Source organism: Dicentrarchus labrax, unplaced genomic scaffold (genome assembly GCF_905237075.1).
Source record: "Dicentrarchus labrax unplaced genomic scaffold, dlabrax2021, whole genome shotgun sequence".
In the NCBI taxonomy this organism is placed as follows: Eukaryota; Metazoa; Chordata; class Actinopteri; family Moronidae; genus Dicentrarchus; species Dicentrarchus labrax.
The window spans coordinates 12,980,965-13,008,860 of NW_026136710.1; the positions used below are offsets into that span (position 1 = coordinate 12,980,965).

The 27,896-nt window shown below is 39.4% G+C and overlaps 1 protein-coding gene across 2 annotated transcripts; it reads right to left on the reverse strand.

Annotated features, from left to right (window-relative positions):
- Window positions 1-659: 659 nt before the first annotated feature.
- Window positions 660-27,335, reverse strand: sppl3 (signal peptide peptidase 3). 2 transcript variants are annotated; one of them, XM_051412521.1, is made up of 11 exons: window positions 26,719-27,335; window positions 12,668-12,745; window positions 10,109-10,200; window positions 9,869-9,988; window positions 9,564-9,642; window positions 8,574-8,686; window positions 7,447-7,553; window positions 5,937-6,100; window positions 4,684-4,874; window positions 4,427-4,536; window positions 660-3,880 (listed from the first exon to the last, which is right to left on the reverse strand). In XM_051412521.1, exons 1-11 carry the CDS (start codon window positions 26,742-26,744, stop codon window positions 3,809-3,811), a joined length of 1,152 nt encoding a protein of 383 aa, XP_051268481.1. In that variant the 5' UTR covers window positions 26,745-27,335; the 3' UTR covers window positions 660-3,808. The 2 variants fall into 2 exon arrangements, with proteins under 2 accessions (XP_051268481.1, XP_051268480.1); XM_051412520.1 differs by having other exon boundaries at window positions 10,094-10,200; window positions 26,719-27,334.
- Between the last annotated feature and the right edge of the window lie 561 nt (window positions 27,336-27,896).

Here is a 27,896-nt window from a genome sequence, read left to right on the forward strand (position 1 = left end):
ACTTCACAGGGCAAGTGAGTAGGAGTGGGATGACTATCGAAATGTAGAGAAGTTAAATTCCTGCACAATGTCTATCCTTCAATACAAACATTTATTAGCAACGTTTTGGTCCTAGACCTTCATCGGGCAAATGACTCATGGTCCAGTGTTTAACATTTAGGAAGATCTATTGGCTCAAATTGAATACAACATTCATAAGTCTTTATATGCTGTTTAATAGTTTAGTGGTTCCCAACCTGGGGGTCGGGCCCCAATAAGATAAAGGATGTCATGTATATTTATTGTTATAATGTTTTTTTTTTTTTTTTTTTTTTTTTTTTTTTTTTTTTTTGAAATATTATTTTTATTTCTACTTCTTTGAACTGAAACAATGCTTATCATATATATATGTATAAAGTAACCAGTTACAATTAGTCTAATAAATGTGGAATATAAAATACTTAACGTATGATATCAAATATGAAGTCTTCTTGCTGCCCCAAGAGGTTTAGTTCATAACAATAAAGCATTTATTACTTGTCGTTTTCAGTTTTTTAAGTAAAACAGAAGCATTAAACGGTCCTTTTTTGGAGAAACTAACAGTAACAGCAATTCAAAAGAATCTTGTGAACACAAATAAGTCTTTAATAAACAGGTGACCCAAAGAAGACACACTGGTGTTACAGTTAGAGTCATGTTTATTTACAGCAGAATCCTGAACGAGGAGGGAAAGAAGGGGAGAGGGCAGAGGGACAGAGGGAGGGGTTAAAAGGAGACAAAGTGTTTTAGATCAAGCGCTTCAGGATTCATGTTTCACTACACAGTTCTTAATTTATTTATTCACCATTTTTCTATACAGAATCCATTCAGTCGTAATATCAATGCACCAACAGAGCTGGAGACCTCTGCTGGAGGGGAGAAGAGGTGGAAAGAAAAATAAAAAAAAACTAAAGCACTAAATGGGGCAAAAAGAAATCCATTTTCTATATATATATAAAAAAAAAAAAACTGTTATCACCATGATCGTCATCAATTATTTATGTATGTATATATACACACATATATGTATATATATGTATATAAATCTATATATTTTCTTGCCATGTCCATGAAGAGGTGAAAGGGGGTTTGTGGTTCCATGATGTCCGACTTTAAACGACCGCATTGAGCGGCAGGTCGGATGTCCCAACCTGACAGCATTCAGGTCATAATATCAGTCAGAGGAGGTCAGAGCTGACCAATCGCAGTCTTTCTGACCTGCAGTCTTTGTCCCACTCACTGACACTGCTCTGTGTAGGCGAGCTCATTAGGTCCAGTGCCTCGGTGTCGGCCAGCAGAGACTCAAAACTGCAGTAGCCCTGTTGATGCAGTCTGAGAAATGATACACTGTACACTTAACATGCACGGCCAGATAGCATTAAAAAAGTAAAAAAAAACAAAACAAAAAGCCAGCAAACTGCGTCGTCCGTACGTTCCTCCGACTCACTCACACTTTTTTTCCCAGTATACATTAGATATTAACTGACAAGCACCACAAAAAAAGTGGAAGGACAAAAAGAAAGAAAAGAAAAAAGACTGTAAGACTGTCAGGGACCAAATGGTGACAGCAAAAACATCCTATGGGTTAGCTTTATTTTCTAATTTCCATTTTTCGATTTCTGAAGGGCATAGCTGATTTTTCTCCCCTCCTTCCAAACAGACTTTATCATCTTATTTGATCAGACACACACATACGCACTTAATCATCCACCCAGAAAAAAGCTTTTGTCAGTAACTACATATGAATCTAACCACGAGTAGGTCTCCACATCCCACCGACCCCCACCTCCAGGAGTCCAAACTTTCACAATAGTCAGGTCTTCATCGACTGAGGTGAAACACTGACATTTACAAAGTTCAGATGAGATGTGCTGTTGTGCTGCTCTGCTGACTTCTCCTTTGTCAAAATGTATAAAAACTGATCCAATGTCATCATGCTCAGACGTTTATAGACTGGTGAAAGCTGAAACAAGATGCTCTTAGTGTTTTTCCATGGCCATAAATACGTGTAAAATTTAGGATGTGCGCCAGAGAAACTCAATACAAAACCCAGCATGATGTATGATGCGGTCTCATGATGAAAAGTAACATAGCATACCTTAAAATTAATTCAACATTCATTTATTTGAAAAAGAAAACACTGTTTACATTTCCACCTGTCCGCAGAGAGGCTGATAAAAAGAAAATTTACCCCCTACTGGGTTTTCTGTAAATTCTTTTTACAAGTTAGACACAAACTGTTTCCATTAGACATGTCATGCATTTATGACAGTTTGATCCAACACACCCAGCTCAATGGAAACCTGACTATTGTCACTGTTTTTTTAACATGTTCATGATTTCAAATTAAAACCAAGTAAAACAACCGTTCACTCGTCTGTTTCGCTCTCACACACACACACACACACACACACACACACACACACACACACACACACACACACACACACACACACACACACACACACACACACACACACACACACACACACACACACACACACACACACACACACACACACACACACACACACACACACACACACACACACACACACACACACACACACACACACACACACACACACACACACACACTAGAGCAGGAAACTTTTTCATCAATCAGCCACTGGTGCAGATGTTTTTTTTTATCCCCTCTCAGCTACGTTTACATTACACCAGCCAACAAACTTTAGAAAACAACCTCTAAATGAAGGACGCTCGCCAGTCAACTCGACTGGCAGCCGAAATTGACCGAAATTCTGACTGTTGGTTGGCGTCAGTTTCCCACCCTATTCAACATGCTCCCGAACACAAATACAAACTCAAGATACCGCAAATACACATATATACAAATAGAAGCGGCCCCTAAAATACTAGGGGCAGCTTAACAATTTATAATGCATCTTTTCTGTATATGCCAAGAATAAAACTTTTCTAAATAAAATACATAGTTATCTGTGAGGGTGGGGAATGGGGACAGCAGATGAACAGAGAGGAGGAGGGTGGGGCTCGCAGGGAGTGTCAGAGGAGCGCCGGGAAGAAGCCGTTGTGGTGGGATGATGGGACAGATGAAGACAGCGGGGGGGGGGACAGATGGAGGGGGAAGACTCTTCTTCTTTACTGTGTCGCTGGTCCCGAGCACGGTCCTGTGCCACTGCAACACTCTGCCTCTTCTCAGTTTGTTTAAATCGTTCCATAATAATAATATTAATAATAATAATAATAATAATGACCACGACAATGCTAAAAAAATAGATATAAACCCCAGCCATGTCTCACAACCCTAAGTCCACAAAAAGGGGGAGGCCTGGCCCTCGAGTTCATCTGAGTCGGTGACAAACAGAGATGCAGAGAAAAATTAAAGACGCAAGAGAAAAGAGGAAAAAACGCAGAAGAGAGAAGAGGCCTGACGAATGGAACGGGCCACGGGAGGGAAGTGGCAAATGAGACCGACTACAGGAGAGGTGAAAAAGGAAAAAAAGAGAGGAGGCGGAGAGGCAGAACAAAAACAGCATAGGCAGGATGTGCTATAATGAAACGGAAATAAACAGAAAAGAGGAAGCGGAGATGAAACGGGAGGAGGATGTAGGGACCAAAGATGAGTCGTGTTGGGGCGTTGTGATCCACACACTGGTGTCCTTCTGAGGGTTTTTCACAGAAGATTGGCGGAAAGCATGAACAAGTGATGACAACATGGCCTCACTGTGAGTGCGCCCTCTCTCCTTCCCTCTAATTAGGGTAAAGGATCCGCAGTCCTCCCCGCGCTGGTCGTTTATCCCAGGGTGCATCATACCTCCAGGAAGCGGGAGCTGCTGGTCTTGGCGTGGAAGGGCTCGGACCACATGCGCCGCAAATCCCCCTGTGGACCACAGACACCAGGTTGGACACGAGTCATGGGTCTTGGATCGAATGTTTTTCTGATCTTCACCTAGAAAACTTTACTTCCACTTTAACTGATAAAAATAATAAACTCTATAATAATAATAATGATAAAAAACAATAAACTATTTATACTCCTGTGCACATATTCTGTCATAACACTGCCCCCAAACTTTGTTTTTAGCTTTTTAAAATGATTATTCATCAGACAATAAGTCAGTGATGACTAGTGAGTCTACGGCCTCATCTAAAAACAAATTAGAAAAAAGGTTGTGAGATCAGGTACGTAATAAAACACATACTAGCCATTGTTTTTGCTGAAGTTAGAATATTTCTAGGTGTAACTGTTAACCTTGTTTGGAACTTACAACCACGATTAGAGTTCATATGTCATTCATGTCCTTCAAAAGTTCATTTCTTTTTATAAGTAGATTTATAGAATTCAATCAAACTGCCGAATTCTGCAACAACCGCCGCACCTGAACTTTCATCTCAATTAAATGACTGTTGCGGGCTGTCAGTGTACCTTTAGGTAGGCCATAGTGAGCAGAGGCAGCAGGGTGAAGGGCACCAGGTAGAGCAGAGCAGGCTGAGCAGCACGATGGATCCTGGAGGCCACAGTGGCAGTCAGCAGACCTGAAGACACAGTCGCAAAAAAAAAGGATGCTCAAAAAGATTGAAAAATACCAAAACAATGGCGCAGAACTACTAAATCCATCACCTCCTAACAACAATAAAACCCTTGACCTTTTACATCCATCCGTCCATCGATTGCTTGCTTACCCACAAAGTATCCGATGAGAGTGCAGTGGAAATAGGAGACGCGTTGCATGCGTCCGGACATGTTACCAGGCCCCGGGACTTCCCCATTGGCTTGCTTCTTGTAGTTGTCGTAGCGCAGGACGAAGCATAACAGCAGCCCTGGCATCACGATGTCTCCTATTCCCAGCATTGAGAAGTGACTTCCTGTGGAGCTGCATGGACAGGAAAGAAGCAGAAACACATTTGGGACGGCCGAATACAGGAACGCTAAAAACATGGTCCAAAGCTAGTACGCGTTGTGTACAACAAAAGAGTACCATTTGTATTTTATTACTTGTTTACACATTTAGGTCCTGACAAGATCCAAACAAAATGTTTACAGCTATGTTAACTGTTTTCCTCAGTGTCACGCAGCTGCCTGTCCCAAATTATGCTTTCAAGTGTTCTTAACCACTGTCCTAAATTATATATATATATATATTTAATAACTTTGTTTCAGTAACTGATAACTTCACTGACTCACTCTGGTCCACCATGGACATTCTGCTAGTTGTTCCCTCACTTGTATGTGAATAAAAAACTACAATCAGTGAGTGAACCATTGAACTAAAAGAATAATGAAAACCTCTTCTTGTTTATGTCTAACTGTTTGATCAATAAATGCATCACAGAAAACTGCATCGCAAATGCAAAGCTGTTTCTGACTGGTTTACAGCAATAGAAATTTACATACACACACTTTGAACATCATTATTATTTAGCCAAATAGTCACAAACTAACTACAGGGACATTGCATATTTGAAGCAAAAAGTTTTTTTAAATTCTACAAATGGCAGAAGATCAAACAAACTATTTACATACAAGCTATAGAGACACCCTAATCCAGAGAAAGCAGGAGAGAGAAGGTCAACTCAGCCCAGCATTAAGGCGCCAGTATACTCCGTCAGAAAAAGCCTTTCGGACAGTGGAATAGCTTAGGAAACCCCTTCCTCCCCCACCCGTACAATGTTTTTCTGTAACTTGCCAAAATGGCGAATCTGACATTCACACCCACTTGTCCCTCAGCTGGGGTGGAAGTGAGAAAGTAAGTCTGAACTTCTCTTTCTGACTATTGTTTCATTTCTTTCTTACACAACTATTTGTTGCACAGGGTGCAAGAAAGAGCACATACATAGTGGAAGCAGATCAACAGCAGATGAGTGAAATATCCTGAATGAATGTGTGAAGCTCACACGCTACACTACTCTCCTCCCTGTGGTTACATCAGTCTTACCTGGGAAAGACCAGTTTGCCAGGTAAGGAGAGACGGGGGACGTCACGGCCCATCCCTGGCCCCAAGTGGAGCTTCCTGGACAGAACATCTATCGGATTTTCAGCAGGCTGGGTGGCAACTTTGACCATCACATTACTATTGAAGATGTAGGCTGAAAAGAACACCTGGGAGGGGGGAAAAAAGGAAACATTTACACTTTACCAGAGCCCAAATGATGCCTTTTATTGCTAATTTTGTCTGACCAACTATCAAAAAAAATGAAGACTACTGATTGTTTCAGCTCTAAATTACAAATGTCCAAATGTTCTGCTGCTGCAGTTTATTGTTATATGGCCTGTATACCTGATTTATATCCAAGTAGACTCAATCTCAACCTGAAATAGGTACAGGTAGGGGATTTATTTATCCAACATTACATTATTGTGAACATTAATGGTCAGGGTCAGTTGGGAAATAACACTGAAGGCAGTGGTGAGCTGGCAGGTTGCGAGGCGTCCCATAATGCTAAAGGTGAGAGCAATTGTAGAAAATGTGCTCACCCGTAAAACATCACCAGAAGCAATTTGTTGTGCAGTGTCAGATATGATTGGTTCTGTTTGGTTCTGTTTGAATTTTGCTTTGAATGTGTGTGCAGAACCTCGGTTTTTCATGACAATGTTACTTATCTTTAATGGTTGCAACTATTGAACAAATTTCTTATTATCTGAATAAACAGATAATACATCTAAAAGCGGGCAGGTGCTCATAGATCCCCTGAGCTCTACTATCCTCAGATTGAGATATAATCTGATTATTATGATCTGTGGTTTAATTAAATTATGGAAAATACACACTACAGTTCATCAAACAACTCAAACTTGCCTCTGTCACTCACTTACTCACTGGTACAAAGCCTCATTAAAATCATTATTCATGTAATACTGTTTCCCCTCAACTCTGGTGACATTTAAGCTGTTAAGTGGCCGTTGCTTTTGTGTTTTGTGCTCAGTAAAGGCACTGATCCAAAGTAGGTATAAATCACCAGATATGGCTGATAAACTTCACCCAAATCGAGCAGGTCCAGAAAAAGACAGGTAGACATAAATGTTTTTTTTTATTTCTCAGAGGAAATAGTGATGTTTATCCTAGTTTGGGCTCAGAGCGACACATTTCTAGTAATTTATGTGATTCATTTCTGTTTATGAAGGTTGAATTTTGTAGGTAGCTCTCAGCATCAGTGCTAACTAAACAGTTTCTTCAAAACTCACTGCTGCTGGAAAATGTTAAATGTATTACTTCCTAAGGTAATAATCTGGTAAGAAGTATCATGTATGTTTAGAAAACAAATGTATGGACCTTCATAAACCAAATCATTACTATTCAGTATGAAGTCTGATAGAGGGATAATATTTGTGGACATTTTCTTTAAATGAGTGTGTCCTTATATACAGTATTTTTGCTCTACCTTATGGCAGTGGCTTGTATATGTCAGCTGTGGTGGGGGTGAAGTTTTAGATGAGACTGATCTTACCCAGAACACGTCATAAATGAGAAGTCCTGACAGCAGCAGGCAAGACACCTTCAGACTGGGAAGCCGCACAAAGGCTATCATGGCGACACACAAGCCCATGGCTAAAGCTGCGAGGAGGGAAAACACGATAATTAAGAAACACAGTTTCACATTTTAGCGGAAATGAACTGAAATAGCAACATGGGAACTGATTTTAGAAAGTTTATTTAAGAAACATTAAATACTGTGCACACAGGCCTAATTAATTAGTCTGACTTTTTCTGATGAAATTCATCTGCTCATGTCCTAATTCACTTTTGGCTTCATGAGGTCTGACCTGACAAGACGCAAGATGGTGTTGAGATCAAACATGGGGGCATAACAAATAATAATACAATGCAGTTCCAATAGTTTCAATGCAGGGACACAGGCGGTAGGAATATTGAGCTTGTGTTAAAATCCTTTTTTAAGATTGAATTTTACCTACGATTATTATCCAAAAAGTTTCATCTGTGCTCTTGGTGTGTTTACTTTTGATGATGAAGTGTTGCCATTTGTCACAGGGGTGCGTTCTTCACATTTTTGAAGAAGACTGCCAATAATGTGTTTCAAATTTCAAAGTCAACTGGGTCAAATAAAAGAAGTGCACACACCCACACACCATTCTCTGCTTTGTCTGTGTTTCACTAATATAATAACTTTGATCAAGACCAGTTGGCTTGTATGTTTTAAATAGCCAATATGAGTGTATTCTTCCTGTGTTAGCATGCAACGCAATACAGTGCAACTAAAATAGTGTTGCTGAAACGTCACATTGTAGGAGTCATGTCAAGTTCCTTCTTCTCCAGCAGATGATGAAAACTGAATTTTGTCCACAGATTGACGGAGATTGGGATGACTATGGGTATTTTTTCTACTGCGTAGCATCAAAGTCAGCAACTATGCCAACAGAACTTCTCCTCACACACTTGAACAACTGGCTACTTCAATAATTAAAGAGATCCTCGTGGTCCACAACCTGCTGCAGAACTATTTCCAATGAACCTTGAAAAAAACCAAAAAAAACAAACAAAAAAAACTGCATGGTGGAGTAGTGAATTCTGGTGCCGTAAACACACTGACAGTAGAGTCACAACAGAGAGACGCACCATCCATGAGAAGCCAGTGTCCAGTCAGCACCCAGATGAGCACCAACATGACGGAGAGGGAGAAGGACAGGAGCTCAGCCAGAGTGAAACGCCCACAGCAGCCGAAGGAAATCCTGCAATGAGACAAATATGATGTGATGCATACAGTGATACATGCTTAACCAAGTGCAAAGAACACTTCACTCTGTATGGGTGAGGGAGTAGTTTATGGATAACTGTTACTGCTGTAACTAAACAACTCAAATGCAGACATTCTTCTTGTGGAGTTGTTGTTTGTTTACCAAACAGCTTTAGGGGCATCACTACCTCCTTCTGGACTAGAGTGCTGCTGACTAGTGATAGACCGATTAATTGGTCAGCCGATGCAGATTATCTCAAAATGCCAAATAATCGCCATCGAGATGTCTGTGCTCACAAGGTCGATAGACAAAAAATGTCTTCAGACACATCTAATAAGAGGTCTCAGATGCATAGATCATAAATATGCTAAATATAGCCTGTGCCACATGCACTGTGTACATGCTAAGATACAAAACTTAACAACTTAAACACTGAGCAGAAATGTGTTTTGGGTTGGAGGCTGGGTTATTCCTGGCTCTGTAAAGCAGACAAAGGTTCACTGAAACCAGATAGGAGGCCCTGAATCTGTAACTAGAGAGGAGGTGTTCAAATTGGTTATTGAGTAGGTGGGTTGTGGGTGATCCCTTGTGCTTTACTATTGCTTGAGATGTCGAGACTCCAGTCAGTCCAGCTGATGATTTTGTGAAAATATACACCATATTCACCCAAATAACAAAATATATTTCCCACTTACTCCCAGTGGTATTAAAGGTTGCACACAGTTTCAGTCTGAGTTGGGAAGAAGCGGATTTACTAACACGCTGAATCACAGAGCTTTAAAAAAAATATATGTAAGAGATATAAAAAAAACAGCATGGAGTAGTTTGAGCAACAAGAGACACAATTAAAGAATCCACACTGTTTCCTTACTTGTTCTGTGGGGAGCAGGGTCTGGTCAGATACTGGCACATTGGCAACAAGAGGAATGCAAATGCAATTGTTGCAAGAACTGAGGAGAAGAACAAAGCACAGCAGTGAGACCAATGGCCTAATACACCTAGACTGCTTGTTCCAGTCGTTTTCCGTCAGCCTAATGGGGCAGTTAATGGTCTTCACAGTTTCAATAATGAGCACAGGTAAGAGGCCTTCCCCAGTGTGTAACTACTGAACAGAAATGCGAAAAAGCCTTATTACAGTAATTGTAGAGTTTTGTGTTATTCAAAAGTGGCACTTACCTGCAGTGCAGATAGTGAAGACCACCTGTACCGAGTCAAAGAAGAAGAACATGACTAGCAGAGACACAGAGGCTCCTATGGGCAGGAACAGGGCCTGTGTGGAGTCTATAGTCTGAATACCTGCAAAACAATACCGACTTCAAAATTAGAAGATTTGAAAACACAAAATGATAAGTGAATTTTGAAAAGTCCAAGAAAAGATTTGTGTCTTTATATTTCACTCACTCATGTAACACTCACTGTTGTTCGTGTTGCCGTTATTGAAAGCCCCCGTTGTCGTGGGGTTACCGTCTTTATCCTTCTCCTGGTTCTCACAATCCATGTTTAATGACCTGCAGGAGGGAAAGAAAGAGTGTGACGAATAATCCGAATCCCAAAGCGTGGACACTGTTGATATAAAGCAAGGGGCTGTGGAGGAGACTTATTCTATTGTGAATGAATTAAAAGACTTTGACTCCTGAAAAGTGATGGCTCTTTTGCATATAAATATCTCCATATAATGACTACACTTTTTCTTTGGATAAGTTTGAAATAAAACCCACCATCTTTTTTCTAATTTTACATTGTTGACTAAGTGTGAAAAGTTTGGGTGAAATGTTAAATTCATGGCTAAACTTGGCAGAGAGTGGGAGATCCTGTGGCTCTAAAAAGAAACTTGATATAGTGTTACCCACAAAATACTCCCATTTCCTTGCTGCTTTTTTTCCTTACTCACATCTGACATCGACAGTCCTGAACACAATCTTACAAATATGCTTATTTCTCCTTTTGTTCCCATACGTATTCCTATCTTACAAGGGTTGGCTTTTTTTTTTTTTTTTTTTTTTTTTTACTGAAGACAGTTTGACATGTCATAGTAAAAACAAGAACACACAGGAGCAGCTGTGGCTCAGATGGTAGGCGGCTCTTCCACTAACTCCAAGCTCATCCTGTTTCATGTCATTGTGAGAATATGATTTATAATAGTGGGTTTTTTTTGAGTGGTCGGAAGACTAGAAAGGTGCTATACGAGTACAGATTATTTGTGCTCCCCCCCCCGCTGTGAAAAAGACCTATTAATGGAAATGTCTAATTTAAGGCTCTCTGTATACACTCGCTGTTCCCGACCTGTCGCACGACAATGTGACGTCAAAATGACGTAGATCTTGCTAGCACGCCAGAATTTAGGCCCGGTCGCGCACCACTCTTTTTTTTTTCTTCAGCTGAGTGGAAACAGGTAGATGGACAAGTTCGAGGGCAAGCTTTCCGAGCAAGTGCGCCTGTACAGGCATCTGTACGATCCTTCAATGAAGGAACACAGAGATGGCCCAGAGGTGCCAGAATTCATGGCGAGAAATCGCCATGAATGTTGGGAAAGAGGAGGCCATATGCAGAACCTCCGTGACCGATTTGGAAAAAAGAGGTATGCCATTGTATACCTTTTTCTTCTTCTTCTAGTGCGTAGAAATAGCAAAGTCGGTAGCCTTTCCTCAGTTGCGACACCTCTGTTCAGGAGAAGACTGCAACTAGTGTCGCGACCACCACGCGCAAGTATAAATAGTTACAGCAACGAGTGTATAAGAGCCTTTAGAGTGAAATCCGGTGCAAATCTTTTTTCCAGAAAATTAACAGAAGAAAGTGCTAATTTATGCAGGTTTTCATCCACTACACCAATGTGAATGTTCGGTACATCGAGATATACAGCTGACGATGACAAGAAGCTTGAGTAGCACAAGTTAAAGTCTGTTTCCATTGCACTGTGTCAGGTTTTGTTTTTACTGATACACCAACTTTTCAACCTCAACTATGTGCAAAACATTTTTGCGAAATGTCAAGGATTTGTTTTTTTAAGTCAGTGTTCCCACTTTTTATGCACAAATTAAAAATGCGCTTTAAAACAGATGGATGGAAAAGAACTGACTGTAAATGACTTCATCTCCTGACAGCAACAACCCCCCGACTAGAATGAGCTAAGTGCAACTTGATCTGATCAGTCGTGACTTACAAATGATCACAACAATCCACCCAACAACCATAATGTTCCCTGACCACTTTTTGTCTGATGAGTTTTTCTCATTCCATCCTAATTAGCCTGTATCATGCAGTGAGGATGGAGCATCATATTGGCAGTGTCCTCTCTACCTCTTTATATGTGGATGGCGGATAAGACAGTGTGCATCAATAGCAAACATAGTTATGCAGATACAGTTTATCAGAGAGATGGACGCCTCATTGATTGTGCATTTTTAATCCAATAATGCATGGATGAGCAAAACACACCTGCCTCTCAAATTCAGCCTGACAATCAAACTCTAAGAAGCCATTTACTTGATCGTAAGACTCCTCTAAAGCAAATTTGTTTTGGTCAATATCCTATTGCAACTAAATGAATGAAAACACCATTAACTGAAAGGACTGTAGATTTTTTCGATGCACCAAAATCACATTATGCCCTCTGTTCACCGGGTACACTTGGACTTTGAGAGACCCCAAAACTGCTTCAACAAGTGTTTTTCATTCACATTCACCAGACGATGTACATTTTTATAAGACTGGACCCTGAGAAATGGATGCAATTTACAATCTTAACATATTTACCATAACAAACCATTTTAGGTTCTTAATTTCTTCTGAGAACATTTGACTTGACCCCGTAGGGCAAACTTATGAAAACATAAAAGTGCCTTTAGTATCTTACAAAGAAATGATAATTTTGGCTAAAGGTCGTTGCTAATGTGGCAAACAAGACATGCTCTGAGAGCCACTGTCCACTATCCACTATCCTCCTGACAGCTGAAGTGATTATTTAGTGACACTCACCTGAAGCTGCCATAGACGATGAGAAGGATGGAGATGAGGAAGGTGGACACCTGGCTGGAGTCAACTAGGGAGTACGCCCTAAAGAGGAGGGAGAGAGGAATACAAACGTGAGAACAAACTTCTTTGTAATGAAACGTGGGCAAAAATTTTTTTTAATTGAATTTGCAGACAAAAATAGTGTTTTTGCTGCTAAACTGTTAAGAACTGTCTTCATACGGACATCACACCGATTAACTTGAACAACTTGTATGTTTTACTTTTCAACTAAACAAGTTAAACATGAACAGCAGGAAAGTAAATCAGCCTTAAAATACACAAATGACACTGTAAAAAAAAAGACTCCAAGCCTGTGTTAATCTGCTGCTTCCTCCTTTTGTTGGTCCCGACTGGAATCTTTTACACATTGCAAGTTGCCATTTTTGCCCAAAACACAACCAACTTATTTTAGACCACATTGCTCAGTCATTACAAGCTGAGGTGAGTGAAAACGCGTTTGTTGTTTGAGTTCAATCCCCATCTGATGTGCAGAGACTTCCTGTTATCCGTCAGATACATTTTTTTTTTCAGTGTGTAATTTAATGTTTGATAAGCCTCTCTGATTATTTTTGAAAGAGACACAATCTGTCCCCCAGACATTTTAATTTTAATTAAATATTACAGAATGCTGTTGTATGGTTACCTGACTAGATGTTTATTATGTTTAACAATGCATCCAAATGTCCACTGTGGCACAACAGCAAAATAAAATAAAGTTATTTTTTTTTTGGCTTTATTGTCTTTATTTGAAAGGACAGCTGAAGACAGACAGGAAGGGGGGGCAGAGAGAGCGGGGATGACACGCAGCAAAAGGGCCACAGGTCGGATTCGAAACCCTGGGCCGCTGAAGCAAGGACTCAGCCTAGGTACAAGGGTCGCCAGCTCTACCCACTGAGCTACCGGGCACCCATAAAATAAGTTATTAACTGGGGCTACTTTAAGATTAGAGACAGGGAGGGAGAATAGACCAGATACTAAGCCACATCTGCTTTAAATTGAACTTCAAAAGCAGGCTAGAAAACTACCTTTGGATTTGTTTAACTGTGCTAAAATTGCGCATGTATCCCTTTCTTTTGGAATAAAGGTGGTTTCCCTACCAGATTCGACTCTATAATCAATTCAGACATAAATAATCAGTTTGTTTATCACTACCGCTCTGAATCCCTGCAGACACACAGGCCCCTCCAAAGAAGGCAGGCAACCACAATAATGTGGGGTGGAGCAAACTTTTATCAGGAATTAATACCAAGAACTAGAGCATGTGAATAACAGCAAGTGTTGACTAACTGGGCAGTATATCCATTTTATACACTGGCAAACTGACCTGTGCATTGTGTCTATAATGAGAACTGCAGTCAAAATTATGAGATGAGAAGACCATCTAAGTGGAGAACATCTAATATTATGTGAAAACATCCTCAGTCGCCACACAACTAAGGGTGGGCGATATGGGCAAAAAATAATATCTCGTTATTTTTGGGGATTTTGGCGATAATGACAATCAGTCGATATCCTTTAAAATGTGATTGGAATAGTCTGAGTTAGGGCTTGTGTCCACCAAACGCGTTTTCAGCGCTGAGAGCGCTCAAAAACCCATTTTCCGAGCACCCAGCGGTGTTAAAAGTTGAACAGATTTCAACTTGAAGCGTTCTGAGCGCTGTGCTAAAAAAGTCTTTTTCGAAACTAAACCATTTCCATGCCAGAGAGGTAGACCCACGTCTCGGCACTAAATCATCTGAAGTACCGGTAGCTTCAGGGACTGGAGGTGCTTGCATTTTCTCTCTACCATCACAACGCGCTGCTAAACTGTTGCAAGGAGGATGCTAGCGAGAGGTCATGTGAGCACGTCGGCCCGCTAGTCGTGTGATCGAATCCTGCCATGCTGTAGAGAGCGTTGCTGCACCGTGTAGTAAGTGGATGTGAGGAGTTTCCGCGTGCGTTTCAATATTTTTGGCAAAGTCATTTAAATACTCGATAATGGAAATTTGCACATCGTCAAAACAACAATGACGATATTATCGCAAACGATATATATATCGCCCACCTCTACACACAACACACTTACACTGCACGCTCTGAGAAAATGCTGTTGTTTTGGCATGGTGCTGAACATATTCTGTTCCCCTGAGATCAGTGGGCCTCATAATTACACACAAGGAAGCAGCGAAGAAAGGAAAGTGAAACAATTCGATAGTAAAATAGGAAATGCTAATTTTGTTGCATTTAAAAAAAGAACTGTGGGGATTTTCATTATTATGAAAGTCAATAAGGCAAATGTGATCCATAGGGGCTCTACAAAGGAAGGGGGCTCTGCTCACAACAGTGGTTAAGGTCTGCTAAATTTTGATAAGGCATATTGATGTAATTCTGGAGCGTATGATTCACCCATGGTTTGAAAAAATAAGTTATTATTGTAAGCAGCTACACAACACAATTAGAAATGTATTTCTCATTGTTCTATTATATATAATTTAATTTTTTGTTCTATTGTTTTACACCTATCTTTTGTAGAGCACCCTAATTTTTAAAGCCATATTAAAAAAAGTTTTGTTCATATTTACATAACTCTCTGGATCCCAGTGCAGGGCAATTAATTACATTTTATTTTCAATTACGATTTTGGCTTTAAACAATTATGGAAAAAATATATATATAACTGAGATAAAACCATTATTGTGTCGCATTCCTTTTCACAAACATGTTCTTGTTTTGCTTTGTGTTATTAACCCAGCGCACACCTTTCCATTACAGAGCAGCACTTTTCGCTTCACCCTCCCTAAAAGCCCAGACTCACTCCAAGTTGTGGTTGTGTTTAGTTCAGCTTGAGCCAAGATGAAGGAAAGAGGCTTTGGTCAACATGAAAGGTAAAACCCATTCAGCTGTTTGGAACTTTGGTATCAAGGAGTCTTTTTGAAAAGTTCAATAAATGTATGATGCAGTCTTGTTAAATAATCGTGATCTTGTTATCTCAATTTCATATATATATATATATATATATATATATATATATATATATACACACATACATACACACATATACATATATACACATTATATGTATGTGTGTGTATATATATATATATATATATATATATATATATATATATATATATATATATATATATACACACATACATACATATATACATATATGTATGTGTGTGTATATATATATATATATATATATATACACACACACACACACACACACACAATACATACATACATACATACAACATATATACACATTATATGTATGTGTGTATATATATATATACATATATACATACATACACACTATACATGTACATACACACACACACACATACATACATACATACACACATACACACATTGAAATAATTGTGATTCATATTTGAGCAGCCCTACAAGATCCTGTCCTGAAACATCACACAGATGTGCAGTAATATTTCAACATGAGTGTTAAAATGATTCACTATATGGTCGAAATATATAACCATGGTGTTCATGCAAGCTATTCCTACTACAACGTCTTTACAATCTGGTGCAGCAAACAATTTTATACCAGTCTGGGTTTATTGCAACTAATCTGTAGTGAAATTACTGCACTAACAGCAGAAAAGGCTGTAAACATCTAAATAGCTCTTGACCTACGTCCTTCCTGTGGGATTTGTGAGACAGACTAGACAAAATAAAAAGGAGCTGATGAAGGACATTATAATTCCTCAGCTAAGGGTTGCTAATAAAAAGAACATCTATACACTTCAGATTGAAGATGTTTGGCATCTTAGTTCTGTACATTCTTGATGAAGAATAAACATGGCTTAAACATATGACTCATCCAGCTCCTTCATACAAACTGGCTCTCTGAAACAAGGTTGTAAGATTACACGACTGACTCGTACTAAAAATTTTGCATAAAGTCATCTTGCTAATTTTTTTTCAGACAAACGCGTAACCAGGCTTCTAGTTTGAAGTCTGATGTTGCGTCTAAGCACCAAATTGTTCCCATATCAATGATCTGGGGCCTTGACATAGCGTAGACTTGACATGCAACCTCATAATGCAGGCCTTTTTCTGGGGCAAAGACAAGGCTGGCATTGTAAAGTGCAGTTCAGTTGAGAGGTGCAGATTTGACCCCAGTCCTGACCTATCTGTCAAACTACTTGGTCACAAATGCCAGCTGGAGTAAAAAAAAAAAGAAAAAGAAAATACCCACCACCAGTAACTCACAATAATGTCATCATCATCACTACTCCACCTGTGTACAGGCATCACACCTGTTTTTAAATCTGAATTTTAGCTTAAATTAAATGTTTCTCAAAACCAGGGCTCCTGGGTGTGCAAAAGCAACAAGCATTTTTTCTGTAGACAATTTTTTAAGCATCTGAACAACACAACTTTAAAACATCATTAAAAATTAAGATAACTATTGAACATTTTTCCATCAAGGAAAAAAACTACAGTGCCCGTTCCACCTGTCCCAGTTGAAAGACTCATTCCAGACATCATCAGAGGAGATGGCCTCATCTGACTCTAAGCCAGAGCCTACCACATCTAAATAGACCATAACATATACCTTTCACAAAGAATGGCTTGTCCAAGATTATGCCTTGCGTTTATCGCTGTCGGAGAAACGAAATTCCGAACTGAAACACTAAAAAAGCATAATGTCTCCAAGACACACGTCCTGTGCTGTGACAGGTGGGTGACCGGCAGAGCGGCCCACCTCCCCCTAGGTGTCATTATTTGATGAAGACTCAACAATCGACTAAGTGGCTCGAAGCGAGCACAGCTGGCGGTGTTCACACTGCGTCCAGTGTCAGTATTTGAGGACCTGGGAATGAGACTCAGCAATCACCTATCTTTCTCTAGAATGACTGATTCAAACTTTAAAAAGGCATCAATGCATTCAACACTGAACTCCATTAGCTATCAGCATCCATTTACCTGGCTTATCAGCTCTATTCAACCAAGTGAATTCAATGATATCGTATTACAGTCGTATGAACACAATAATGGACTGTATCAAATTGTCTCTTTTTTGCTACTTTACCCTGCATCATTTTATTTGAGTGTCTGAATTCACTACAGTGCTCTAAAAACTTCCCACAAAGAAATAAAAAAAACTAAAAACAACCTATGTATGGCCCACTATTTTTGCTAACAATGCAATACATCACACAAAACCAAACTCTGTATAGTCAGTGACTATGCAAAATACAAACAGTGTTGTTTTCTGATAGTTTGTCCTACAGACAGCACAAGTTTATCTTTCAAATGTAAAATATGACCCTCGCTAATATAAGGAATCATTATCACAAATATTTGTTTGTGTTTGTTTATGTAAAACTCTCATATCTGTATGATGGCCTGGAACTATCAGTATCGGTTGGGCTACTTCTGTTTTTGTTTTTTACTGAGTGTTTCTTACATCAAGAATAGAAATGAGAGAAAGAGAGACGGCAGACAGAGGGTGCAGAGTGTCAGAGTGGAAGTCGTACAAGTTATCATGACTGGAACAGGAAAACCACATTAGCAGAAAGGAACAATAGTGACAAGTTGTCCCCCTACAAACACAGACGGGATGACACTGGACAGGATATTTGTTTCACTATAAGATACAGTTCTAAAAAAATAACCATCAACTTGAATCAATATCTGTCGCCTAACAGTGTCTGTTTCTGGGTGTTTTTTTTTTACCCCACTACTGCACTTTTGGAATTTATTTTTTTGTGTTTTATTACAGTTTGATTGAGTGAGCTCTGGGTAATCTTTTTGAAGGCAAAAATGTCTCCCGCTCTACTACAGCAGCAGCCAGCAACTCAAACCTTACTTGAGTGAAGCAGCATACAGTGAATATAAATGGCTCATGAGGGAAGGCATTATGGTTTTCTCCAAAAAGGTTAATAATTTGGACATTATTTACTTACAAGGTACCAAAGACGGTACTATTTCTCATGTAGGCTCTGAAACTAAAATCTGCCCTTTTCTGCTGGCATGCAGTGAATACTGTTTCAGTTCTGAGTATCGCTGGGCTGCATTACTAGTTTTCTTCCAAGTACTGACACAGAGAACAGCCCTTGCATAAAAAAAAGACACAGCGCTCAAAATCATTTTTCACTCCGGTGCGTATGCGACACAGGAATTCATAGTTTTCATTGTAATGCTTGGGAGTAGTGGGGGTGCAGGAATTTCATCCCTGTCATTCATTCAGTAGCACAGGAATGACTACAGGGTGTCTGTGAGAGGAGGGGTAACATGTAGTTAACTGTGGAAACGGGACATCGGGGCGATACTGCATCACGTAGCTGTGCCCAGGTCTTGTTTGATGGACACAGGGCTCTACTTAATAGCTGAAAAACACACTCAGCAGGCATCATCTTTACAGATATGTCAAATTACAATGTGACCCCTGTATACTTGACACAGGATGTAGGTCATAAAAAAACATCTAATATAGCCAATCCAAATATGACACCCTAGTCAGGCAAGTGTTTCTCTAAGCAGGTTAAACGTCTTGCCAACAATTTGGCCTCAAGCATTAAGATAAGATAAGTGATTAAGAAACTGACCTTGTTCTTCTCCACACAAACCCTAATGATGTCACTGCCTCGCTGTCAACACAGCTAACACATAGACGGCTAGTTTAATCTACCACAGGCCTAATTCATATTCTAGCATCGAAGTGCTTCGTCTGAATTCTGCGCACAGAAGCCTGTAGAACATGGGTGAGATAGATGAATGGAACATTTAAAAACAAAATACAATCCCGGACTGTTGAGGGCTGGATGGCAGCCCAAAGTGCCATAAGACGTCCTTGTTCACTGACAGAGTAGGTTTTCAATAACACAATTCCAATACCGTCCTCCATCAAGCCAGTTGCATGCATGACTTGACCACTAAGGGACCAGGTCACCAGGCCACAATGAAGACTTTTGCAAATGCTGCCCCTGTGATGCATTGATATTTAAGATTGACTGTGGAGAAATATCTTAGCCAAGTCTCACCAGTTTACTCAAACTGGGGAAAAAAATTTGATCCCCTAGACTAGCATTTATATTAACTTTACATCATTTCCACCAGCTTACAGTAGCCACTGGGAGGAGTTGCTGCTGAACCTTTAAATCAAAGTAGCATTTATCTGTCACCATTTTCTCACCCAATTATGGATGTAATGGGTTACATCCTTCAAGAACAAGGATGTAATATGTGATCAACTGTAACTCTTGAGCCTCCATGAAAATAAGAACACCAGACTGCACTGCTGCTTGGGTGTGTCCTTACGCCCTTCTTTGTTTGAATGAGACTTTGAATGATAAGGGATCAAAGTAGAAATGGACAGAAAAGATTGCCATAGAGGGCATGTGAGGTCCTGGATTGGGTTTGTCCGTGATATTACAATTACATGGTCAACGTTTGAGCTCAGAGTCACAAGGGTGCCCTGCAGACCCACGTTTTTTAGAACATTTTAGGGGGAAAAATAAATCTAAACTAGCTGCTGGTCACACCTATCAAGACTGAGATCCAGATCTAATAATTTTCTCACCGAACAGGAGCACATTGAGTGAAAGTCTCAGCCTCAAAATTCAAGATGCATTAGACTACTGTCTACACGAATTAAACACTATTTAGGCCTTTAAATTCTGAAGGCTAATCTTAAGTGGTGCTTTTGTTCAGGGCACGCGCAACAGGTGCTTCAGTAATCTGTCAGATTCAAACAGGCCACTGTGGTCTTTTAGCTGAGATTACAGCAGCATTAGTTGTGTCTATATACTTATAATATACTGTATATAATATTAAGACCTAAAAGTGAGTATGGGACTGTGCTTTCTTGCATTTTTCTTTTTTGATGTACCTCAGAGTCTCATTACAAAAGACTACGAGGCTGTTAGTTAGGTAAACAGGCTTATTTTAAATGAGCAGAACATTTTTAATATCAACTTTTCTGTGAGTTGTGTGAACAATTCGTTGATTGGTCTGTGTCTAGAGAAGCTGAGTTTGAATCAGATGGTACTGTGGATAGTCTTAATAATAGGATTTTGGGATTAGAATTTAATAACCATGTTTCCTGAGGAAGGATGCTTTTCTTTCTTAAATTCATTAATAAAAAAAAGGCCAAAGGGAAAGCAAAAAGATACTTTTGGACTACTACTAGATGTTGGCAATATGGACCTCTAGCCATTGTCTCATTTGAAATGAATGCAGGATGGCATATTTATATTTGACAGAAATAATAAAAGGGTACATTAAAGATTCCATTTTATGATAAACCTTTACAAAATCTGCGTGATTTCTGGATAATATCCTACACTAATCTCAGAAATTGTTGGTTATACGCTACAGCAGGTGGCTACACAGATGGGGAAGACACCATGTTATCAGTATGAAGTCTGAGGTAATAACAGTGGCAACTTATGGCAGGAAGCACCAAGGATCAACTAATTGCCAAGTCAAAAACTAAAATTCTCTCTAAACCTCCTCCATCCACAGGGCTGATTTACATCGAAATACATCGACATGTTAGCTAATGACTCCTGCTTATGTCCTTAACCCAAGGTACTTTTACCAGTACAGAAGATCAGTGTTGAATACATAATGTTCAACAACCTCATCCACACATGTAAGAATCCTAACAAGCTACTAAAACATGTTTGCAAGGTAGTAAAAGAGAGTGTTGCAATTACGACACGGCACAAATATGGTAATGTGCTCCGTTTTTTTTTTGCTTGTGATAGTGAAAAGTAGGGAATACTGAACATCAAAAGATTTTCTCCACACATGGACTGCAAGGCTTACAAATCAACCCTCTTTATAACCTACAGAATGAACTGTGAAACATTAGTGATATAACAACAATTTATCAGTTAGTTGATGAACAATTGACCATGTAAGTCATTTATCAAGTAACAGCTTCTTATGGGTATTCTTTTACATTAATTTATTTTGGGAGGCTTTTTGCCTTCAATGGATGGTGACACATAGCAAAACAGGTTAGACTTGAACCCATGCAGCAAGGCCTCAGCCTTGGTACAGTCAGCTCTACCAGGTGAGCTATTTGTGCACCCCTGTGAGCATTCATCATTATTTTTAACATGTTATAGACTAACCAAGAATAACGTTGTGAGGACTGCCGTTATTGCTAAGCAGACTTTCGGTTCAATAGATGTGGTTGCTGCAGTGTTCAGATTAGAGATTCAACATGGCAGACAATGTGGGCAAAGTGGTTTAACTGTGTAATCTCTTTCCCCCTTTTGGTTTGAGCTTGGTCACAAAAGAAGGTGAAACACAACGTAAAAGTGACCTCCAGTAACTTGGTATGTTTGCATAGCCAAAGTAAGGCTTTAGTCTGGACAAATTGGGCAAATTTACAGCATGGATGACCTCAAGTCTTACTCTATTACTGTGCTACTCAAAAAACAATGGTGTATTTAACATTTTTGAAAATCTTGCCCACAACATATATCATATTTACAATTTACTGTTAACATAGCTGTAATGTTAAGTCCTGTCCTGTCTTTCTCAGTCATAGTCTAAAAATGAATGGGACATTAATAGTGCACTCTTATAACCAGCCCTGAAGATAATACAGACTGAACCCTTTAGCTATGCAACAAAGCGTTCAACTGAGATGCGATACCAAAGGAAAGGCAGGTGACAACTGGAAAAAAACAAGGGCTAGAGCAGAAGTCATGAATGAAAATTATGCAGAATAGTGCTTTGCGATATACCGGATAAACAGGTTTCAATTTCCTCTTATCTATTATTATTATTATTATTATTATTATTATTATTATATCATGTCAGTTTATAGGGTTTTTTTAATGTTGAAATTGTTGGCATATCTTATTTATTTTTAAGTTGTTTTTACTACATTGCAGTTTGAACAATAATAGTTTACTTTCTGCGCACAGACAACTGCTTTCAAATGTTTTTATATTTAGTTTGTACTCCTGACAGTAGAATAAGCCACTATAAACAGTCTGGCAAAAAATATAAATACTATGATACACCATGAAACTGCTAGAATCTTAAAAAATACCATGACACAAAATTTTGATCTAGTGGATAAGTGAAATTCAATACTATATGACAACTGCTTAGATTTACTTAATATGTCTATGTGACTGGGTATCACTGTATGCACTTACTACACAATTTGACCTAAAATTTGATGATTGAAAAGTTCTGATTTACACTGCACACATTTGAGAAGTTGCAAAACTGAAAAAGAGGAAGAGAAAGTCAGAGAAAACTATTCCCTTGATAAAACGATGTACGAGTATGATGGTGACAAACACCCCCACCCCACTGATGGTTAGGAATTAAGCAAGCTGAAAAACTCTGTGCTGCTGTTTAAAGTGGCATCCAACAAGACACCTTCAAACCTGTACATTAGCAAGTCTGTTACAACAAGGCTTAACAGGGCTTTCTATGGTTTACTTATTAGCAGTTTATCCAGGCAGCAATATAGTAGCTATAAAACTAATTGTGCAGAACAGAACGTGTGAATGCTGCTGAGCACAGCCTCCTAACCAATTGTCTGTACACACTGTCATTAGAGGTCTGTGTCTTGATTTAGTCAAACACCACTAATAAAATAAATTGTATTACTTCTGCTGGTGGTGGCTTAATGTAATGGTTTTTATGCTCATAAAGCAGAATCGCTTTTTACTATTACATGAAAGGTATGTAACAACTGGTAGTTGTTTGTATTTCTGTTTTCAAGGTAATGGCAGCACAGGGTCGTGTTAAATGGCTCAACATGTGATGTAGTCTGGAGTTAGTCTAGCTGCTACTGTCTCACAGAGACCAAGGCAGAGCAACAAAAATAGACTTAACTGGTAGAAGTAACACTTTCAACTGTTTGCTACGAGAAGCTTGATTTTGGCTACTGACTAAGCCTGAATTAAATCTGCTATTGTTGGATCTTAAAGTAAAGACACCATAAACTGACCAGGGAACGTACATGAAAATACAGAATGATAGAGAGTGATAAAGCTAGGATGGTAATGACACAGTTTACAGGTTCAATGGCATTAGCATTTCTCTGTTACAATCATGCAAGTGTTTCGTTTGGTTCTAAAAGAAAAAAAATATTGCCAGCATGAACACACAAGCTTTAATTTAACTTCAACTGTTTTGCCACCTGCACCAATTATTCATCTCTAAAGTTCTTCAGTGACATTTAGGCCATTTCTGGCACAAAAGATGGTCACTGTCCTAATAATGTTTTTCTGCTTAGCTTGCACATTAAACACAAGAAACTACACACTCAAGCCCCATTCAGACGGGCTTTATGTTTCTAGCCGAGGTTGGGTGGTTTTAAAGGAAAACATCAACAATTAAAAGAAATGAACGTTTAGTCTTAACAGGCATTAGATGAAAAGATTGATCATAATATAACATTTATGTATGTCTCCACACATATAATGGTCCAAGACATGTTTATCCTAGCTTAACACAAAGACTGGAAGCTACAACATGTGAATAAGACAACTTTCAAGCCTCTGAAAGGTGAACTTTTCTTTTTCTTTGTTGATAAAGGCTAGTTATTTTCCTTTGTGTTTGTGCTTAGCTTAGTCATAACACCTTGTAGTTTTAGCCACCATTTCCACCTGGCATTGAACTGGGATCTGTATTTGGATATAAATCCAGATAAGGAAAAACTAATGTTAACGCCATGTGCAAAGTATCCAAGTCCAACAAAAGCAGTAAATAGCAAGTCTCCCCTCACAAGCAGCAATTTAAAAATAAATGATGACCACCTATGGCATTTCTTCTCTTAAAAGTCCACTGTGTAACATTTAGAAGGATCTTTTGGCAGAAATGGAATATAACATTCATAGGTATGTTTCTATTAGTGTATAATCACCTGGAAATAGTCATTGGTCTGTTTTCGCTACCTTAGAGTGAGAATTTTTTATCTACACAGTGAGCAGGTCCTCTTCTAAAAGGAGGCCACCGTGTTTCTAATTTCTCCTACATGCTTGGAAGACTTACCTGTATTCAAATGGTTGCAACCTACAACGTCACTGCCAGATGCCAGTAAATCCTACACGCTGGTCCTTTAACCTGGGGCAAACCATTATTGTTGATAAGTCTGCCAAACTAATTTACATATTGAGATCCGGTCACAATACAGGCAGACAGAAACAATGCTTATTAATACCAGGTATAAATGCAAAGGCCCGTGGAGTGCATGTCAATATCCAGATATAGATTTTAATAAAGGTGTAAATGGGGCTTAGACTGCAAGTGTTTGTGTTTTTGTCCTCTGATCATTAGAAACTGCACTGTAGGTCACAATCATGTAAACTTTTTCTGTAATGAAAAACCTAAAAAAATCGAATTCATGTCAAACAACATTCTCATCACCTGTTATTGGCAATAAACGAATCCACTGTCTTCACATTACATTTAAAACATGCGGTCACTTTTCATACAGTACAACCGCCAAAATAAACATTACTCAAACATGACTAAGTAAAGGTTAAGGGAGAGCTCAATAGACGGGGTTTCTTAAACAACAATGGGGGTTTCCTACATGCTGAATATTGATAGTAAAAACAGATGTTGTAACAGTCCCCCATTAATATTACAGAATACAGGTCAAATTTAAAATAAAGAAAACAAAACTCCTGTATCAATATCCCAGATGAATGAGATGAAGAAGTTTATAAATGTTTTGTCTGTGCTGATGAGAAATCCTTTGGCCTAATCCTATATCAAACTGGAAATTCTGCAGCGGCTGAGCTTCTCCTCCTGTAAGCAATTTCCCTACTCATACTACAACAAAATTAAAAAGCCATGGTGTTTACAAATAACAGGAAGGACTTTGGTTACCCAATCTCAAACTGATACATACAATCCAGACTATAAAGACTTTATCTTATATAATGATATAACTCACACAAAGATCACAGCAAATTATGCCATTAATTAAGAGTTAGACAAACCCAAAAGGACCAACACACAGCATTACTGTGGATCCCTAGTTACCATTCAATAATCCTGGTCTGCTCTTAAAGCTACTGGTTTGGACTACACACACACACACACACACACACACGAGGATGCTGCTCTGAAAATGTTCATTACAAACTATCACTATGTTGTTGGGATCAAACGAGCATAATTTAGCCTACATTAATTATCTTAGGCCTCAACAGAAGTCAGGTTATTTTCATTCATGGAGACAACGCATTTCAGTGATCACATCTTCTCTGTCTGGCTGCGTTTAATCAATTGTTCACCAAACACTAAAATTAAACTACAACGTTAACCTGGCCTTCACTGTGTACAACCCAACGACTCTGTAAATGTGATGTGTGGCAGCCTGTCTTGTGTCACAGCGCCGAGCTCACCCTAAATCTGATATTTTTGGGACATGGCTGCGATGTCAGCTAGCCTAGCTCTACGGCAGAGCCTTTGTTATTGTGTGCAGCGGCTCGACGACGGACGCTAGCCTCCTCAGTCAGCTAACGCTAATGTGTTGACACAGCTAACGTCCACAGATCTGCTTGACACGACTGTGCAACGACGTGCTCGTTGTGTTAAATTGCAGTTTTCACAAAGCAAGTTCTGGCGAATGTGAGCGAAAAGAGCCATCTGTCGACTGGCTAACCCAAAATGAGCTTAGCGTCAGCCGTTAGCTCGGCAGCTAGCTGTTTAGCTCACAACAGCAGCCAGTGGGTTAGCGTTAGCAGGGTTAGCTCAGCTGGGGAAGCTGATTAGCCGCTGCAAGCTAACCAGCCAGCTCGAGTTAGCTGTTAGCAATATCAAGAGCTGCAGGGGGGGGGAGGAGGAGGAGAGAAAAATAAAATATTTTAATGAGTGACATTTTTTCCCCCCTCTCTACACGGTGATAAATACATCTGAGTGTGTATCCGCGAAGAGCCAGGTGTTCCCCGGGCACTGTCAGACATATAATCCACTGGTTTAGTGACCTATATCAGTGAGGGTTGGCAGTAGCAGCAGCTAACGTTAGGTAGCTACTACTAATCGGTAGCGCGATGCCTGTGCGCACTCACCAGGATGAGTAGCCTTGCTCCGCCATATCGCCGAAAACAGTGGGTTCCGCGACTGTGGCTCACACAGATTCAGGTCCCGGTGACAAGCCGCTGGGACCTCGGAGAGGTTTTCTGCTTATCCTTCACAATCCGACGTCCTAGCTGTTACTTTTAGGTGACAACATGATGATACATCCCGGCGGCAGCTAGTGATCACTAGCTGAATATCTTGCAATTGAAACGGGAATGATGTTGTTGGTTTTTTTTTTTTTTTTTTTTTTTTTTTTTTGCTATCGTTTAGGTGGACAAGACAAAGCACCCCGAGAAAAAAAAAAAACACACACACTGATGTTATTTTCGTCGATTTTCGCTAATGTCCTGCCGTCACCCCCCTTAGCCGAGAAGGCTCGGTCTCCAACGACGCTACACACACTGTAAATCCATATTCAGCATGATGTGTCCAGGGTAAATTCGGATATTCCTCCAGTCTGCACCCCTAGCTGTTATGGAAGACGTTCAGCTTTGTTTTCTATGACTAGAGTCACGGGAACGCGCAAAATCGCCCTGCTGTAGAGCTTTACAAGTAGGACGTGCACTGAACCGCTTTTGTGCACTGCTCGCAATGGTTTCCCTTCAGCTGGCAGCAGCCTATCACACACTCTCTCTCTCTCTCTCTCTCTCTCTCTCTCTCTCTCACTCACACACACACACACACACACACCTCGTCGATTGTAATGTGTAAGTTATGGTTGTGTGTTTGGTTAATGGTCGAATTATTTTACATAAGAGCGGAAACGTGATTTTAATTACTGGTTTAATTGAGGTCAGAAACAGTTTAAAACCTTTTTTTTTTTTTTTTTTTACGAATTACAAATTAATACTTTCAGCTGCTATAAATGACATGGGCTTTAGATCTTTTTTTAAATATTATTTAGCTCATAAAGACTCCTTTAGTGGTGAATAGGCCGAGGGGGCTTTGTCACATTAATGGTTTACAGAGTTATCTAGACATTTTTTAAATTAAAATATGTAACAGGTTATTTTCACGCTCCAGGGTCCGAAGGCCTCCGGTCAAAAGATAGAAATTAGGCTGCAATACAAAATTAAACAACTATATATGAAACATTATGGTGGACGCAATAAGCCAATCAATTAAAATCTAATTAAACATATGTTAGGCCTCACCATTGGCAGTATGG

Coding starts and splice junctions, on each gene's coding strand:
- sppl3 (XM_051412520.1), bottom strand. CDS start 26,744: ATGGCGGAGCAAGGCTACTCATCCTG. Junction 12,746..26,718: donor GAGCAAGGCTACTCATCCTG/GTGAGTGCGCAC, acceptor CCTCCTCTTTAG/GGCGTACTCCCTAGTTGACT. Junction 9,643..9,868: donor CTTCACTATCTGCACTGCAG/GTAAGTGCCACT, acceptor TCTTCTCCTCAG/TTCTTGCAACAATTGCATTT.